Source organism: Leptodactylus fuscus, chromosome 3, assembly GCF_031893055.1.
Source record: "Leptodactylus fuscus isolate aLepFus1 chromosome 3, aLepFus1.hap2, whole genome shotgun sequence".
Classification (NCBI taxonomy): Eukaryota; Metazoa; Chordata; class Amphibia; order Anura; family Leptodactylidae; genus Leptodactylus; species Leptodactylus fuscus.
This window is the reverse complement of record NC_134267.1, coordinates 19,128,284-19,148,230: the sequence shown is the minus strand read 5'-3', so window position 1 is coordinate 19,148,230 and position 19,947 is coordinate 19,128,284. Positions and strand designations below refer to the sequence as shown.

The 19,947-nt window shown below is 43.5% G+C and overlaps 1 protein-coding gene across 2 annotated transcripts in view; it reads right to left on the bottom strand.

Annotated features, from left to right (window-relative positions):
- MARK1 (microtubule affinity regulating kinase 1) overlaps positions 1–19,947 on the bottom strand; it is a 98,207-nt gene that overhangs the window by 49,390 nt on the left and 28,870 nt on the right. For both annotated transcript variants that reach the window (XM_075267110.1, XM_075267111.1), the window contains exons 2-3: positions 6,719–6,922; positions 5,637–5,690 (exon numbers count right to left, since the gene is read on the bottom strand). In XM_075267110.1, the coding sequence (XP_075123211.1) occupies positions 5,637–5,690; positions 6,719–6,922 (258 nt within the window). The remainder of the gene's footprint in view (positions 1–5,636; positions 5,691–6,718; positions 6,923–19,947) is intronic.

Here is a 19,947-nt window from a genome sequence, read left to right as displayed (position 1 = left end):
ATCTAAGTACTATAATACTGCTCCTATGTACAAGAATATAATTACTATAATACTACTCCTATGTACAAGAATATAACTAGTATAATACTGCTCTTATGTATAAGAATATAACTACTATAATACTGCTCCTATCTACAATAAGCTCCTCTTAGTCATGCCACTGACAACGCCCCCTAGCCTGAAATAACTGATAACAGAGAACAACTGACTGCATTCCACAGCACGATTAGTTCTGTGTATTGTATCCCTATAATAACTATCCATAGTCCTGCATGTACGGTAGTTCTAGTACAGAACATACTAAGCTGAGGGCTCCTCCCGTTCTTCTTGGCCGGACAACCTTGGCTATCTGCAATGTCTTCAAAATAGTTCCCTGGAGCCCATTTAAAACCACTCCACACCGCTCAATATTGCTCCTTCACTAATGGAATCAGAAGACGCTGTGAATAATTTAGCAGGACACAGAAAGCTTCCTTAATTTTATTAGCAATGGCTCTCTTACAGTCCACTATATTCAGTCCAGGCTCGTAAGTGCACAACTGGCCAAACCGAGATAAATGGTGACGTTGTGTGGTCCAGCGCAAACAGCTCTCCTCTAGAAGAACCAATGGTAGGCAGACCATATCGAAAAACTATATGGATGCTTTGGGGCCTTTGAGAGCTGGGTCAGCCGTGATTGGTCCATCCCTTTTAACTCATAGGTGGAAAGAGCCTATGGAAGACGCCTCTCTACGTCAATTGGACAATTTCCTCAAGGATCATGGAATGGATGTGAATAGAAGAACAAACAAGTCTAGGTAAGGTGGCAAAACCTAACCCCATGAAAATGTGGTGGTGGGAAGGGCTGATACTCATCTTGAGGCCTATGCACACCATCGGAAGGTAGAAAAATCTCAGAAAATTTAGAAATACATTGGAGGAAAAAAAATGGCCGAATTTCAACTATTTCCCTCAATTGTTGACCTTTATTAGTCTTCCAAAAGATGACCGGTCAAAATGTTTTATGTCTTGTTTTGACTGGTCGTCGGCCATAATCTGTAGCTGGCCCAATGGACATTATAAAGAAATGTGGGTTTCACTTCTGCTTCATCCAAAGGGTCCTTGGAGACATGGGCCAACCCTCTCTCCAAAGGTCATGGACCTATGGAAGACGCCCCTTTACAGTAAATGGGGAATAACCCGAAGGATCATGGAATGGACACGGAGAAACGAAAGCCAAGTCTGGGTGGGAAATCCCAACCCCATAAAAGTGTGGGGGGAGAGGGCAGGCCGATCTTAGAGCCTAGGAACTCCATCAGACAGAAGAAAAAATTATGTAAATCTAGTAATAGATTAAAGAAAATTTTCATCCAAATTTCAACAGTGTTCCCCATCTGCTGGCCATTTATTGCCCATGTTCTTTAGTGCAGTTTCCAAAAGTTGACTGGTTAAAACTTTTTGATGTCTTTTTTGGTTGGTTGTCAACCATGATCTATAGGTTATGATATGGTCGGACCTTATAATGGGATCGGGTGTGGGAGGGGGGTTTAATTATTTCATCCATTAGGTCTTTCGTGATATGGGCCAATGTGACTGGTCCATATCCTTTGCTCATGGGTGGAAAAAACCTTTACAGGAATTGTGAGATTGTCCCAAGGATCATGGAATGGTTAGAAAAAGTTGAAACAAAAAGCGGCAAAATCAAGATGAAAGTATGAAGAGAGTCTAGCAGTAGCCACAGTGGCCATATCACAACAGTCTATGGTGGCCGTCTACTAGTATCTTACAGAGTTCCTTAGACTTGACCATCAGTCAAAATACTGAAAAGGGATGAGCCATGAGAATTTTTCAATATGAGATTTTTTTCTTAATTTCCTAAGAAAAGTGTTGACTATTTGATTTCTCCAGTCTTAAAAATGCCAAGAATAAAATGAAAAAAACTGAAAAAAAATTAAACAAAAAAGCGGAAAAGAACAGTAAAGAAATGTACAACCGGTATAAGACTCGATGAGGCTTTCATGACTACAGTGGCCTGGGCATTCGGCCCAGATAGATCATAGGCAAATCCCAAAGTAATGAAATTACATTTCGGAGGCTGGAACACGATGGAAAAGCAATGGCTGAGACTGGAAGATTCTATCAGAGCAGATTCTTTACAGATCCTTAGGAAAAAAAAGTTGGCAACAAGAGACTATAAATAGAGAAGGGGGGTGGAAGAAACCTGAGGAGGCCCGAGCTCTATATAGAATGTATTCAATGGGAAAACGACAGATCTCTTTGATACGCCAAATATAGCACCTAGTGATCGGCCCAAAAACTCTTACATGAGGGGTTAAAAGGTTATTTGGTCGCAAATCAAAAAATCCCTTAAAGGGAGTGTCACCAGAACCAGCCCTGCAGATAGATAGGTTAGTGTCACAAGACCCCAGTATTTCACCCCAGCCCTGCAGATAGATAGGTTAGTGTCACCAGAACCAGCATATCACCCCAGCCCCGCAGATAGATAGGTTAGTGTCACCAGAACCAGCATATCACCCCAGCCTTGCAGATAGATAGGTTAATGTGACCAGAACAAGCATATCACCCCAGTCCTGCAGATAGATAGGTTAGTGTCACCAGAACCAGCATATTACCCAGTCCTGCAGATAGATAGGTTAGTGTCACCAGAACCAGCATATCACCCCAGCCCTGCAGATAGATAGGTTAGTGTCACCAGAACCAGCATATCACCCCAGCCCTGCAGATAGATAGGTTAGTGTCACCAGAACCAGCATATCACCCCAGCCCTGCAGATAGATAGGTTAGTGTCACCAGAACCAGCATATCACCCCAGCCCTGCAGATAGATAGGTTAGTGTCACCAGAACTAACATATCACCCCAGCCCTGCAGATAGATAGTTTACTGTCACCAGAACCAGCATATCACCCCAGCCCTGCAGATAGATAGGTTACTGTCACCAGAACTAGCATATCACCCCAGTCCTGCAGATAGATAGGTTAGTGTCACCAGAACCAGCATATCACCCCAGCCCTGCAGATAGATAGGTTAGTGTCACCAGAACCAGCATATCACCCCAGTCCTGCAGATAGATAGGTTACTGTCACCAGAACCAGAAGATCACCCCAGCCCTGCAGATAGATAGGTTAATGTCACCAGACCCCCCATATCACCCCAGCCCTGCAGATAGATAGGTTAGTGTCACCAGACCCCCCATATCACCCCAGCCCTGCAGATAGATAGCTTATGGTCACTGAATCAAATGGCGTCTTCCCATTTTCAATATTGGCCTCTATTTTCAAGATATCATTATTTTTGTCAATATGGAATTTAACTTAGGTACTGAGGCAGTTCGGTGAAACATTGAAGTATATGGGGCAACACTGCAGTACCTACACTCTGCGCTCCAGTTTGTATGACGAGTGAGCATTATGGCTCTCCTGCGCTGCCTTGGTATTGGTGATCTGCAGAGTCTCAGGTGTCAGACCCCTGTAAATATAATATTTGTGGCCTTTCCTAAGTGAAAACAACAGATGACACACAATTACTAATCCCTGTGTGTGAGTTGTGCCACTTTTTACTGACCTGTAGACTGCACACGGTTGTTTGCATGTAGCCTTTGCGGAAAAAAATGAACTACGGAAAAGCTGCGTTTTCAAAAATTTGTACATTTTTGAAAAATGCAGCGTGTTAGTTCTAGCTGTGGAATCGTTGCCGTTTTGGAAATCACAATATGTCAATTATACCTACGGAAACGTTGGTGGTTTCCCTATAGCTATAATGGAAGCAGAAAGTCCGCCAAGAAACCTCTGTGGAGTTTCTGTAAAAAGTGCCACGATGATTTGCCATCAGGATCCACGTAGGGTTAATACGTGGCCGTGGAATGAACATAATAGGTCCACCATGAGAATTTCTCTTTCCCCGAGACCCTAAGGGCTTGATCACACATGAGACGACTGCGACCTGCTCTACATTCCGTGCCGCAAAGTTGTCTAAACTCAAATCATCACGGCCAAAAATAATAACAAAAAAAAATTTCAGGCCTGAAATTTCGGATTGTTCTATTAATACATAGATTACCGTGTACACTCGGCTCGGTGCTGAGAGTGGTCGAGAGTCCTTAGTGTTATTTATAGCCCCGGAGAAATATCACTTCACGCCAAGCTGAGGAAGCGGCTGATTCATCGAGCGCTGAGTTATCTTAGACAGACTGATGAATCAACTCAAACCCCCCCCACACCCGCACGCCGCCCACCGCCGCTCCACCGCTATAAGCCGGCCTGCAGTCCTGACATGACATAGAACAGCCCAAAGTGGGCCTGGAAAGCATGACAAGGGGAAGAAAGGGTCAAAAAAATCAAAAAGGGCAGACAATGGGGCAACTTTATAAAAACTGTGGGGCAACGGTGCAGGAAAGCTGCTCGGTGATTGGTTACTACGGGCAAGAAAGACCAGTTTTTCATTCAGATTTTTATAGGGGCAACACGGTGGCTCAGTGGTTAGCCTGGAAGTCCTGGGTTCGAATCCTGCCAAGGACAACATCTGCAAGGAGTTTGTATGTTCTCCCTGTGTTTGTATGGATTTCCTCCCATACTCCAAAGACTGATAGGGAAAAGTGGAGATTGTGAGTCCTGTATGTGGGGCTCACAATCTGCACTTAAAAAAAAAAAATTAAATAAAAAATCTTTATAAATATTCCCCATCTCAAAAGTCACAAAAATACCCAAATATAGTAATAAAAAAGTAAAATAGCAATAATATTCTAAAAAACACAAGTTATAGCACAAGGGTTGGCCGTAGGTATCACTGGTAGCTTTACAAGTTATTAAAAACTATAGACAGTGCAGTGCAAAAATTTTAGGCAGGGGGGGTAAATGCTGCACAGTAAGAATGCTTTCTGAAATAGAAGCGTGAAAGTTCAATTCAGGACACTAAACACCCACAGGTCCTTATAGATCGGGAGTGCAGTGAACCAGATCACCCTGTTACAACGCAATCCGTGGTTGCACCACGCATACAGTTTTTTTGATTTTTGCCCTGTGCCTTCCATCAGTTCTTCTTGGTACTTGCAGTTTTTGGCAGAACTGGGCAGGGAGGTTGTTTCCGCCGCCATCTTGGAGAACTAAGCACAGATCTTCTGTGGATGTAGGCTTGTCCAATCCATCTGTCTCTTCACGTCATCCCAGACAGACTGGATGATGAGATCAGGGCTATATTTATGGTGGACATATCATCACTTCCAGGACTCCTCCTCCAAAGGGCAAAGGTCATACCAAATGTGAATGAGATACTGAAGGGCCCCATTCACCTGACACATGCCAAAATAGTCGACTTCCCTACGCTATACAGATGTGGCAAAACCAACATATAGCTCCAGCATACACTGAAACTGCAGTGCGAACAGACCCTTAGTAATAGAAAGTGTTAGGATACCTGGCAGTGAGTGTTCCCCTGCAGCACCACCACTGGGGAAACAAAGTATTACACAGTGTCCATTCAAATCAATAGGTTATCTATGTAAAGCAGGACAGGACAGGTCCTCCAGACTGAGAGACACTCCATCTTGAAGACCTGAACCGAAGAGCCTGACATAGAATCTCCTAATAAAATATATGACAAGGGGTTCGAACGAGCTTGGTGAAGACGGCTTCCATCTTACCTTCTGTAGACTTGTAGGATTTAGCTGAGTCTTGTCAATTATTTTCACTGCCACCTGCAGAGTGAAGAAAAAAAATAATCAGAAATCATAAAGATAACATTTATAACGAAGGATAAGGCCCTACGTTGCAAAACGCAAGTGAAAAACGCAGCGGAAATGCATTTTCCTTGCATTTTTGTTGCATATTTCTCTGCCTCTTTTCTTAGAATTCTTCAAAGTATTATCCCTCCGTTACTCCTCCTGGAAATGCATGAACAAATCAGCAACTCTGTGTTACCCTACCATTCCAAGGCGTATAGCGATAATTTTGCATAAATCCCACTTTCTGTTTGCAGTTCAGTTTGCAGGATTTTCAGGGACTGTTAGCGAGTATGCCTATTGACAAGGAATGAGGTAGCGCTAGAGGAATCGAACAAAACTAATTTGCATACGCTTTCCCAGAATTCCTAGGGAAGCACACAGCCCCCCTATCCTGAAACATTGGTATCTTCAATGAGACAAAGACCCCTTCCTGATACTGACAAGGAACTGTAATGCTAAACTCACGTATGAGTTTCCAGGAGGAATAACAGAGGGACACAATTTAAAAAAATGGCTCCAGAATTGTTATATCATAGGGATTGCATGTGTATACTGAAACAGACAGGTCAGGGGAGGTAGCGGGTCCTCTTTAAATTTACAACTAGACAGATGTACCCCTGAAGCTTTGCTACAATGTGACATGCGTGGGCCAAGGAAGTCAACGCATAGAACTCAATTGAAGTGGAGAACAGCTGTTGAGTCCATTAGCTTCATCTGCTGCGGAGCGGACTTGGCTACGCACAGGGAAATTGTTAATAGGCCATAACTCAGTCGCACAATGCGGCTATACAGCATTATACCGCCCTGTAGTATACAGCGCTGTGCAGACAACAATAGGCAGTGAATGGGGCACTGGCTCGGTGCCCTGTCCTCTCTCATTCACAGCCGGCAAACTTTACTAGATCCCTTACGGCGCGTTCCGAGGTGAACAATGGAGGGAAATCTATTTGAGGACTGAATTCTCTTCCGCTGCCCTGACCTCACACCTTATTCACACTCACCTCTCGCCCCGTGAGGACATGTCGGGCCAGTTTCACCTTGGCAAAGTTTCCCTTGCCGATGGTCTTTAGCAGGCGGTAGTTTCCGATGTGCGGCTGCTCGTCGGTAGTGGACGCTATAGAGTTGCGACATCGAGGGAGGCTTTGTCTACTGCTCGACTTTGTGGGAGGGACGTGCGGTTCGGGGTACCCGTCCAGTGATGTATGCTGCAAGGGAAGATGGGAAATGGTCAATAAAAGTACTGAGTACTAGCCAGAGTGACCCCATAATAGTGCTAGCCACACTGACCCCATAACAGTCATAATGCCCCCAGGTGGCCAACTTGTCTTTTTAGGAGCTCCAAGTAAAATGATAGGGGCTCTTCTAATCAAAAGTGTTAGGCCATGCCCATTCTTCAATCAAAAATTTGAACAACATGGTGAAGCATCTTCTCCGGTAAAATGTTAGGCCCCCTGTGCTGCACCCCTCCATATGTTACACAGGACTTCCCCTTTTCGCCTGCCAATCTAACGTCCCTTTTTTTGTTCCCACATAGTATATTGTCTCCTTTTTGCCCCCACTCATTATATTGTCCCACTATGTTCCCACACAGTATAATGTCCCCATTTTTTGTTCTCACACAGTATATTGTCCCCCTTTATGATCCCACCCAATATGTTGTCCCCTTTTTACCCCCACACAATATATTGTCCTCTTTTTTTGGCCCCACACAGTATATTGTCCCCATCTTTCTCATATAGTATATTGTCCACTTTTCTCCTCACACATTATACTGTCCCGCTTTTTTTGTTTTCATGCAGTTTATTGTCCCCTTTTTTGTTCCCACACAGTATATTGTCCTCTTTTTTGTTCCCACACAGTATATTGTCCCCTTTTTTGGCCACACACAGTATATTGTCCCCTATTTGGCCCCACACAGTATACTGTCCCCTTTTTTGGCCAAAAGCAGTATATTATCCCCTTTTTTGGCCACAAGCAGTATACTATCCCCTTTTTTTGGCGACACGCAGTATATTATCCCCTTTTTTGGCCACAAGCAGTATATTGTCCTCTTTTTTGTTCCCACACAGTATATTATCCTCTTTTTTGCCCACAAACAGTATATTGTCCTCTTTTTTTGTTCCCACACAGTTTATTGTCCCCTTTGTTGGCCACACGTAGCATATTATCCCCTTTTTTGACCACACACAGTATATTGTCCTTTTTTTTGGCCACACGCAGTATATTGTCCCCTTTTTTGGCCAAAAGCAGTATATTATCCCCTTTTATTGGCCACAAGCAGTGTATTATCCCCTTTTTTTGGCGACACGCAGTATATTATCCCCTTTTTTGGCCACACGCAGTATATTATCCTCTTTTTTGTTCCCACACAGTATACTGTCCTCTTTTGTGGCCACAAACAGTATATTGTCCTCTTTTTTTGTTCCCACACAGTATATTGTCCTCTTTTTTGTTCCCACGCAGTATATTGTCCCCTTTTTTGGCCACAAATTGTATGCCTACAATTTGTATACATCTTCCAGACTGACCGAGGTTTGTGTGAAGTTACGCACTTGAGAAAGGGCAGGTGTGCCCAAAACGCGGCGATTTTTTAGCGTTGTGCATCATTGTCTTTTTGAATAAAATCCTGTTGTGACCTGAGAGCGCCGTCTTTCCATTTCATTGAAAACGCTATCTTCCCCGGCCTTGGCCGGTGTCCATCAGACGTGCTGCCTCCTCCACCTGACGGTAAACCCCAAACGTAGTTGTGAGCGATTGTCACAACCTCATCAGGTGAGAGGCCATTTGGTCCTTTTAAATCTTCTGGTTATTTCCACCAAAATTTATCAGACATTCTACACTATATAGTGTGCTCGGTGTCTCTTTTGTTTTTTACACACAGTATATTGTCCACTTTTCTCCTCAAACATTATACTGTTCCATTTTTTTTAGCTATCACACAATACACGATCCGCTTTTTTGTTTTCATGCAGTATATTGCCTCCTTTTAGGCCCCCACAAAGTATATTGTCTCCTTTGTTGTTCTCACACAGTATATTGTTCCTTTTTATGTTACCACACAGTATATTGTCCCTTTTTTATTCTCACAGTATATTGTCCCCTTTTTTGGTCCCACACACTATATTGTAACCTTTTTGTTCCCACACAATATATTGTCCCCTTTTTTGGCCCCACATAGTATATTGTCCCCTTTTTTATTCCCACACAGTATATTGTTCCCTTTTTTATTCCCGCACAGTATATTGTCCTCTATTTTGGCCCCACACAGTATATTGTCCAAAAGATAATAGGCAATTTCGAAAAAAACAACAACACAGTGCTGCCGGGACAGTCATTGACTTATAAAATGTATACCTTCCAAAAGGTGGCGCTAGAGACACAGCCTGCAACCAAACACAGTTAACAAACACAGTGCCATATGGACAGATTTTGCCATAGACATCAGCAGAGCTGTGGAGTCAGAGACGGTGTTGTGGAGTTGGAATCAGTTCTATATAAAATGATTAATTATTTTTAATGATATAATTAATTAGATACATAGTTTGTTCCATTATTATTTTCGTAGGAAACAATCACTAGATTTTTGAGGAATTAAAGGATTTGCTTCTGGCTGATCATGAAGGAGTCGAAGGAGGAGTCGGAGTCAGTCGTTTGGCCTACTGACTCTACAGCCCTGGACCTTAGTAAATCAGACTACTACAGCGCCCCCATAAGGGTGCCTGTCATACGATGCCCAAAAAAGTTGTAGTCAGTGACAGCAAAAATGTGAACGAAACAGAGACAGACACAGTAACTCTATCCCGACACCAACCACTGTACAAGAAAACAGAGGAGTCAGAGTTGGTGGTTTGGCCTACTGACTCCATAGCCCTGTATATTAGCCCTATAGTAGTTCCCCCATAATATAGTAAGATATTAGACGTGTTCCGAAGGGCTCATATTGGCAAATCTCCATTCCATTCCATACACAAGGCCCTGGCCGTCTCTATCACAATGCTTAGATGTGTATGAAGGGAATTCTTCAGCACAGATAAGACGTAGAAATCCCCAGGCCCGCTGGTTATCCTGAGCCGAGTGACATTGAGCGGACTTCACCTCATCAGCATCCTGGCGTCCATAATTATATCTCAGATACAGATGATATCCAGAGCTCCGCTGCAGCTGTAATACAATCCCCTCCATAGATAGCAATATTGGGTAGGCCTGCAAGCAATGTGAAAGTCAAGCACACTGCGGAAAAATTACACCACAATCTACACCGCTGAATGAGGGTACCCGAAAGTAAGAGGAACCGAAAATATCACAGGGATTCATTATCTACCAGGTATTCACTGTATCTGATCCTGTGAAAGATGGGTGGCAAGTACCGTTAGCGGCAGTCCTATTGGTTGCCACCCAGCTTTCCTGGGAAAATTGAACAAATTGTACTAATAATTTGACTGAAGACATTTTTAAGTTGCAAATAAGTCCAGGGTTACAGTGGTGGGAAGTAAATATGTAAGGTTACCTTTCAGGGTTCTGGGAAAGATGTTGTTATCCAAATAGAGTCTTATTCACAACTACTACAACAAGAATTTTCCCAGAATCCTAAACATCAAATTTACAAAGAGTAAAACAATGTAGAGATGGGTGACAACTCTGTAGGTATCTAAACGGTGGCCATACTGACGGTCACCCATTTTTAACAGAACAACTACACCAGAACCAGCATATCACCCCAGCCCTGCAGATAGATAGGTTACTGTCACCAGACCCAGCATATCACCCCAGCCCTGCAGATAGATAGGTTACTGTCACCAGACCCAGCATATCACCCCAGCCCTGCAGATAGATAGGTTACTGTCACCAGAACCAGCATATCACCCCAGCCCTGCAGATAGATAGGTTAGTGTCACCAGAACCAGGATATCACCCCAGCCCTGCAGATAGATAGGTTAGTGTCACCAGAACCAGCATATCACCCCAGCCCTGCAGATAGATAGGTTACTGTCACCAGAACCAGCATATCACCCCAGCCCTACAGATAGATAGGTTACTGTCACCAGACCCAGCATATCACCCCAGCCCTGCAGATAGATAGGTTACTGTCACCAGAACCAGCATATCACCCCAGCCCTGCAGATAGATAGGTTACTGTCACCAGAACCAGCATATCACCCCAGCCCTGCAGATAGATAGGTTAGTGTCACCAGACCGAGAATATCACCCCAGTCCTGCAGATAGATAGGTTACTGTCACCAGAACCAGCATATCACCCCAGTCCTGCAGATAGATAGGATAGTGTCACCAGAACCAGCATATCACCCCAGCCCTGCAGATAGATAGGTTAGTGTCACCAGAACCAGCATATCACCCCAGCCCTGCAGATAGATAGGTTAGTGTCACCAGACCGAGCATATCACCCCAGTCCTGCAGATAGATAGGTTAGTTTCACCAGAAAGAGCATATCAACCTAGATCTGCAGATACATAGGTTAGGGCCACCTGAATCAAACACTCTTTTGCCCTTTTGGTGTCTCCATTGCTTAGATATTGCTGTTTATGTCACAATGTAAATGAGTTCTTTGGAGCAACGATGGGTGGTCTGGTTTACAAAACCCATTTAGAGATGTCTGAGCCAAAGGGGTTAACTAGGATTTCTAGGAAGTTATGGCACTGTAAAAATTTCTTTCAAGTGACTGCTACAGCTAACCAATGATAAATCTAGCATGTACCACCAGGGCCAATGATTGTCTACAGCGAAATCCTCACACAACCCCTTCGACAGAGGTGGCTGATCATGTTCAGGACGTCCAGCTTCATGACAAAGCACCAACTCTGACATATACTGTAAAAATCCTCTAATTCACAAAAAAATCTAGTTGTTCATGCCTATGAAGGTAAATATGTAACAAACGAAATATCTAATAGATTACATAATATAGGTGGCACAGTGGTTAGCGCTATTGTCCTTTGTTGGATTTGAACTCACGATCCTAGTGCTGAGGTCCTGGGTTCGAATCCGACCAAAGGCAGCATCTGAATGGATTTGCCCTCAGTCGCCAAAAATATATTGATAGGCAACATTGGCTCCTAATACAAACAACTGTACCCCATGGGTGTTGGAGACGAGCCTGTACCTTTTTTCTGACTCCAAAACGGAAACCACTCCACGACTCCAACCCCATAGCCCTGCTAGATTATGCCCCAAGGCCTCAATAAAGTGTCTCAAAGCGATCTTTGTATAGCAGACTACCCTCGTACAATGCCACAATGACCTAAGGAATCCAGACACTGGAGTAGTACTCGAGGTCTAGGATTTCGCGCTGACAGAATAAAACAGGAAGATACCGAGCCATGCTTGTAATTCTAGAAATATCTTAAACATGCAAAATATTTCCAGAACAACATAATAGTCCGGGACCAACTGCGCTGTGTTTTAGCAGTTTTATTGCTGAGCCAATGGAGGCGGAGGAGAACATATGGAGAAATTCCAAACTGTGCTGTGAGTTCCGGCACCTGCACCTGTCACAGAATACTGCCGCCACGTCCGCCAAACATGATACTCCCCATGTATGCTAAAAGACTGCTCTCACAGTGGTCGGCCCATCACCAAAAACAAGTGAAAGTGTTGCCAGGAAATTTGTTTAAATCAAATTTTCATACTAAACTTATTTTTATAAGAATTTTTGATGATGATTTTTAATTTTTCCAAGTCTGTATTTTAAAAATCCTAAAAATCTAAGGCTAAAATAATTGACCACTTCCTGTCTCCTGCCGATGGCCCATGGACCATAGACACAATGGTCTAGAGCTAGTGACCTCTATGGCAGAGGGAGGGGAGAAGATAAGATGTGACTATGATTGGTGGATTCTGTGTCTTATTTACATAGACATGATAGATGTGATCATCAGTGTGCTGAAAAGTGAGGGACTGCTGCAAAGAAATCATAAAACAGGAAGTATCAGCATAATATTTGGCTTAGTGGCCAGAGTAACAAATGAAGGATTTTTAGGAATTCTTATAAATATATTAAATGACATGGACATCTTTTAAAAATGGCACCAAAAATTCTTTAAAAATATGAAGGGGTTATCCAGCACCAAAGCGTTCCTGCAATAGCATCATTAACATAATGATCCCATCAGCAACATTCCCAAAATGGTCTCATAAAGTTCCTCCCTTCTTCCAGTAACGTCACATATACTTTGGTCTGTCTTCGCACTTCCTCGTCTCCTTGTTGGAGGGGCACTGGCTTGGTGAGAGAATGGGCAGTGTATTTTAATAATGCTCTAGTATGAATTGCGCATGCGCTATTAGCCTCAGAAATACAGGGAGTGGGAGCACATCGTTCTTGAGCTACACATGCATGATCAATTTTGGCAATAAAGAGTGAAGGAGCGCAACAATTTGGGACTGTGTAGGCGTGATGGCAATACAAATACAAAGAGAGAGAGCACAATGATCACGAGATGCGCATGCGCCATCGATCTTAGCACTACAGGGACAGGGAGCACATTGATCGTACATGCGCAGTTAATACTAGTACCATCACACAGTGCAGAGAGGAGATGGCCGAGGATTACCAGCCCACAGAAAGACAAGCAGGTGCTAAATGGAGTGTAGCATAGACCGAAGTGCCTGGTATATGTGACAGGAGGAGGAGAAGAACATCACATGACCACTAATGAAGTCATTGTGGAAATAACATGATATTGCAAAAATGCTTCGGTTAGCAAAACTATATTATTGCTATATTAATCTCAAAAGGGAATGTCCTGGAAAATCCCTTTAACAAAAAACTTGTTTAAAAAATAAGTCAACTTCTGGCGACACATTCCCTTTAAAAGACATTTTACAGTTGTCCTTATTTATCAGTTCGACCAAGATAATGATAGGGTGCCAACACAAAATAACGCCAAATGAGTGTATGTTAGGGCCGATTCACATCTGCATTTAGATTTCCTTTCGGGAAGTCCGCTTGAGGACCCCCCAAACCAAAACCTATACGCATTACAAAGTGGTTACCTAAGAAACCCACAGACCCCATAGACTATAATGGGGTCCGTGTGGTTTCCACACGAAACATGCAGAGAGAAAAGTCCTCCATGCAGCACTTTTCTCTCCACGTATTCAGTGCGGAAACTGAGTGGAAATCACACGGACCCCATTATAGTCTATGGGATCCGCTGGATTCCTTTAGGTAACCGCTTTTACATTCGGGGGATCCTCAAGTGGACGTCCTAAACGGAAACCCGAACTCAGTTGTGTACTGGGCCTTAGCTGGTGCCAAATACAAGCTAAATCTGCAAAATATAAAGAAACAAATACAACCACATCTCCAGTTCAGACAAAGTTTTATTAAAAAAATAATCACAAAAAAATCTAAGAAAAAAAAAAGAAACACCTAATATAAAACTCAAAAAAAGCAAAAAAAAAATTAGAGTACACTCCTCAAGACTGTAACACCGAGAAGGAAAATCTTGGAATTTTTGATCTCGGAATGCCAAAATGGATAGACATGTTCAAAAACATCTTGAATTATTTATCATATATAGAGATGAGCGAGTAGTATTCGATCGAGTAGATATTCGATCGAATACTACTAGCTAATCGCAGTAAATATTTGATTCAGAACCAGCATTGATTGGCCGCATGCTATACAGTGTATAGCATTCGGCAAATCAACGCTGGCTCTGCCGGAGGCTCGTCTGTGAGAAGGCGGAGTCTAAGATCAGACCACAGCAGTCTCCATTGTGGTCCAATCTTAGGGTCCATTCACACGGAGTAACGTGCCGCGTGACCTGGTATGTATACGGCGTGTGAGATTTTGAGCGCCGTAAAAGCTCCCATTGACTTAAATGGGAGGCTGGATCGTATATGCTACGCTATTTAGCGGCGGTGATTTTGCGGCCAATGGGAGCTTTTACGGCGCTCAAAATCTCACACGCCGTATACGTACCAGGTCACGCGGCACGTTACTCCGTGTGAATGGACCCTAAGACTCTGGTTGCTGGTTCTGCAGGGCTGGGGTGATATGCTGGTTCTGGTAACACTAACCTATCTATCTGCAGGGCTGGGGTGATATGCTGGTTCTGGTAACACTAACCTATCTATCTGCAGGGCTGGGGTGATATGCTGGTTCTGGTGACAGTAACCTATCTATCTGCAGGGCTGGGGTGATATGCTGGGTCTGGTGACAGTAACCTATCTATCTGCAGGGCTGGGGTGATATGCTGGTTCTGGTGACAGTAACCTATCTATCTGCAGGGCTGGGGTGATATGTTAGTTCTGGTGACAGTAACCTATCTATCTGCAGGGCTGGGGTGATATGCTGGGTCTGGTGACAGTAACCTATCTATCTGCAGGGCTGGGGTGATATGCTGGTTCTGGTGACAGTAACCTATCTATCTGCAGGGCTGGGGTGATATGTTAGTTCTGGTGACAGTAACCTATCTATCTGCAGGGCTGGGGTGATATGCTGGGTCTGGTGACACTAACCTATCTATCTGCAGGGCTGGGGTGATATGCTGGTTCTGGTGACAGTAACCTATCTATCTGCAGGACTGGGGTGATATGCTGGTTCTGGTGACAGTAACCTATCTATCTGCAGGGCTGGGGTGATATGCTGGTTCTGGTGACACTAACCTATCTATCTGTAGGGCTGGGGTGATTTGCTGGTTCTGGTGACACTAACCTATCTATCTGCAGGGCTGGGGTGATATGCTGGTTCTGGTGACAGTAACCTATCTATCTGCAGGGCTGGGGTGATATGCTGGTTCTGGTGACAGTAACCTATCTATCTGTAGGACTGGGGTGATATGCTGGGTCTGGTGACAGTAACCTATCTATCTGCAGGGCTGGGGTGATATGCTGGGTCTGGTGACACTAACCTATCTATCTGCAGGGCTGAAGTATGAGAAGTATAGGAAGTATAATAAGAATGGTTATTGATGGATGTCAGATATATTTCAGGGCTGTATCACACAAGATTAGATACAGTAGTTGAAGGCCTTCTATTAGTGTTCTGGCAGATATATGCCTTAGTTTTATGATGTATACTGCGTCTTGAGTTGTGAAACTTTCCATAAACATAGCTGGATTCCAGATTTCCCTGCAGGAATAGCTGTGACATGGGAACGTTGCATCTGTCTGGCACTGGCTGAGCCGGAACCGGCGACCTAGAGCTGTTTGTTACTGGTCTCTGACCCTATGTGCCACAAGCAATGGACGACCTCTCATATCTCGGCCTTAGTGACAGGAATGTGCAAAAAAGACGAATACTTCCCCAGTACGATTTGTTTATTTTTGGCTAATGAATGTTCTTGTAGAACGCGGCCTGTAAGAGGTCCAGTACTAAACCCACATCAAAGGAGGCCGATAAAGAGGACCCGTCATTTCTCCAGACATGTTTGTTGTAGATAGTTCAGTTTTAGACAATCTTTTCATCATTAACTTGCGCCTCAGTTATTCCTCCTGGAAATGAGTGGATAATTTGACAGCTGCATGTAAGCATAACTCATATAAGGAATACTACTATGTACTAATACAGTCAGAAGAGTCAACAGATCCTCCATATACTACACCAACAAGAGAGGTGACGGATCCTCTATATACTACACCAACAAGAGAGGTGACGGATCCTCTATATACTACACCAACAAGAGAGGTGACGGATCCTCTACAGTGTTGGCCAAAACTATTGGCCCCCCTGTAATTCTGTCAGATAATACTCGGTGTCTCCCAGAAAATGATTACAAGCACAAACTCTTTGGTAATATCTTCATTTATTTTGCTTGCAATGAAAAAACACAAAAGAGAATGAAAAAAAAGTCACATCATTGATCATTTTACACAAAACTCCAAAAATGGGCCGGACAGAAGTATTGGCGCCCTCAGCCTAATACTTGGTAGCACAACCTTTAGACACAATAACTGCGCACAACCGCTTCCGCTAACCAGCAATGAGTTTCTTACAAGGCTCTGTTGGAATCTTAGACCATTCTTCTTTGGTAAACTGCTCGCGGTCCCCCCTGAGATGTGAAGGGGCCTTCTCCAAACTGCCACCAAGAGATCTCTCCCCCTCCCCCACAGGTGTTCTATGGGATTCAGGGCTGGACTCATTGCTGCCACTTTACAAGTCTCCAGGGCTTTCTCTCACCACCATTTTCTAGTGCTGACCTGAAGTGTGTTTTGGGTCCTTGTCCTGCTGGAAGAGCCCTGACCTCTGAGGGAGACCCCGCTTTCTCACACTGGGCCCTACATTATGCTGCACAATGTGTTGGTCGTCTTCAGACTTCATAATGCCATGCACACGGTCAAGCAGTCCAGTGCCAGAGGCAGAAAAGCAACCCCAAAACATAAGGGAGCCTCTGCCATGTCTGACTGTAGGGGGCGTCTTCTTCTCTTTGACGGCCTCTTTTTTTCCTGTAAACTCTATGTTGAGGCCTTTTCCTACTTTTGTCTCATCTGACCAGAGAACATTCTTCCAGAACGTTTTTGGCTTTCTCAGGTAGGTTTTGGCAAACTCCAGCCCGGCTTTTTTCTGTCTCTGGGTAAGAAGTGGGGTCTTCCTGGGTCTCCTGCCATACAGTCCCTTCTCATTCAGACGCTGACGGATAGTACGGGGTGACACTGTTGTACTCTCGGACTGCAGGGCAGCTTGAACTTGTTTGGATGTTAGCCGAGGTTCTTCATCCACCATCCGCACAATCTTGCGTTGAAATCTCTCATCAATTTTTCTTTTCCATCCACATCTAGGGAGGTTAGCCACAGGGCTATGGGCTTTACACTTCTTGATGACACTGCGCACGGTAGACACAGGAACATTCAGGGCTTTGGAGATGGACTTGTAGCCTTGAGATTGCTCATGCTTCCTCACAATTTTGCTTCTCAAGTCCTCAGACAGTTCTTTGGTCTTCTTTCTTTTCTCCATGCTCAATGTGGTCACACAAGGACACAGGACAGAGGTTGAGTCAACTTTAATCCATTTAAACTGGCTGCAAGTGTGATTTAGTTATTGCCACCACCTGTTAGGTGCCTCAGGTAAGTAACAGGTGCTGTTAATTACACAAATTAGAGAAGCATCACATGATTTTTCAAACAGTGCCAATACTTTTGTCCACCTCCTTTTTTATGTTGGGTGTGGAATTATATCCAATTTGGCTTTTTGACAATTCTTTTTGTGGTTTTCCATTGAAGACAAATTAAATGAAGATAATAATACCAAAGAATTTGTGATTGCAATCATTTTCTGGAAGAACACGAGTATTATCTGACAGAACTGCAGGGGTGCCAATACTTTGGGCCAACACTGTACTACACCGCACATGAGAGAGGACAGATCCTCTATATACTACACCACAAAGGAGAGATCCTCTATATACTACATCACACAGAAAAGCTTGTTTATTTTTATTGCTTGTATGGACGACCATTTATCAGGACAGTCATCTTACACCCCCAGACCCCATTCCACATATGGTTATTTTTGTTACATTCTGTCACAGAGTACAATACACGATACAATACAATACACGAATTACTACCTAGTCACGCGACTCTTCCAAGTTGTTCCTTTCGTCCGGGCATTGTGCGCTGCCACTGTCATAGTAACCGAGCACAAATACACCACTGAGCGCAGGTCTCAGATAAAATGAAATTATTAACACAAAGCAGCAGACAAGGTCATTGAACGACAGCTTCTCCTGGAGAGACCAATTATTACACTACACCGCCGACAAAAACGTAACTATTCCAACCGCCTTAAAGTGCAATTGCAGATACGGCTGATATTAACATCAATGGTACAGATAGAGCTCTCGAGTTAAGCGGTAAGGACATTTCTAGAATGGATTTAGCTAAATAGCTTCTTTTATTCTTAACAGTTCTGCCATCACGCCTGAGGATGAACAGATTTCTTATTGTCTTTACCCTGAGAGATGTCTTGTACTGTGCTCAATACTCATCCATTCCACCATGATTGTCCTACGTCACTGTAGCACAGTACCCCATGAGCACTGGCAATGCTACTCACTATTACCTGCTATTCTATTCTGTCGTGCCTAAAACCTCTGCTATCTCCCCAAGGACATAGTCCCCGCACCTTAGAGTTATTTAGGGTACCTTCCCTCTCTGGAATGTGCCTAGTGTCCCTCTGAAGATGTTTGGCTATTTAGTTTTGTCTGCTCCTTTTCTGATCTCTGTTTACACATATCTGAACCTTCTCTGCCTGTCCTGACCTCTGCCTTGTTACCGTATCTGAATCTGTTCCGCCAGCCCTGACCTCTGCGTCTTGTACTGTTAGTCAAGAACTCTACCCGTGATGACCTTGGCTTATCTACTGACCACATCCCTGCTTATCCCACACCAGTGTCAGTAAATTGGGACAAGTCCTGTGGTAGTGACTTGGTGGCTTTTTGCAGCAATAAAGTCAAGAGTAGCCATAAGTCAAGTCAAAGTTGCACAGTAGATCCACGCATGCTGTGCTACAACTACCTACTGTAATACTAATCCAATAGACAAAAATAAAATCATACAAACAACAATGGGTGAAGACATAAATATGTAGGCATGATGCAGAGAACCTGTAAGGCCAAGTGTAAAGCCAAGACAACCATGGCTATCTGAAATGTCTTCAAAATAGTTCCTCGGAGCCCATTCAACTACTTTAATACTGCTCCTATGTACAAGAATATAACTACTATAATACTACCTCTATGTCCAAGAATATAACTACTATAATACTGCTCCTATGTCCAAGAATATAACTACTATAATACTGCTCCTATGTACAAGAATATACAGTCCTATGAAAAAGTTTGGGCACCCCTATTAATCTTAATCATTTTTAGTTCTAAATATTTTGGTGTTTGCAGCAGCCATTTCAGTTTGATATATCTAATAACTGATGGACACAGTAATATTTCAGGATTGAAATGAGGTTTATTGTACTAACAGGAAATGCGCAATATGCAATAAACCAAAATTTGACTGGTGCAAAAGTATGGGCACCTAAACAGAAAAGTGGCATTAATATTTAGTAGATCCTCCTTTTGCAAAGATAACAGCCTCTAGTTGCTTCCTGTAGCTTTTAATCAGTTCCTGGATCCTGGATAAAGGTATTTGGACCATTTCTTTCTACAAAACAATTCAAGTTCAGTTAAGTTTGATGGTCGCCGAGCATGGACAGCCCGCTCTCAAATGATCTGAAAACAAAGATTGTTCAACATAGTTGTTCAGGGGAAGGATA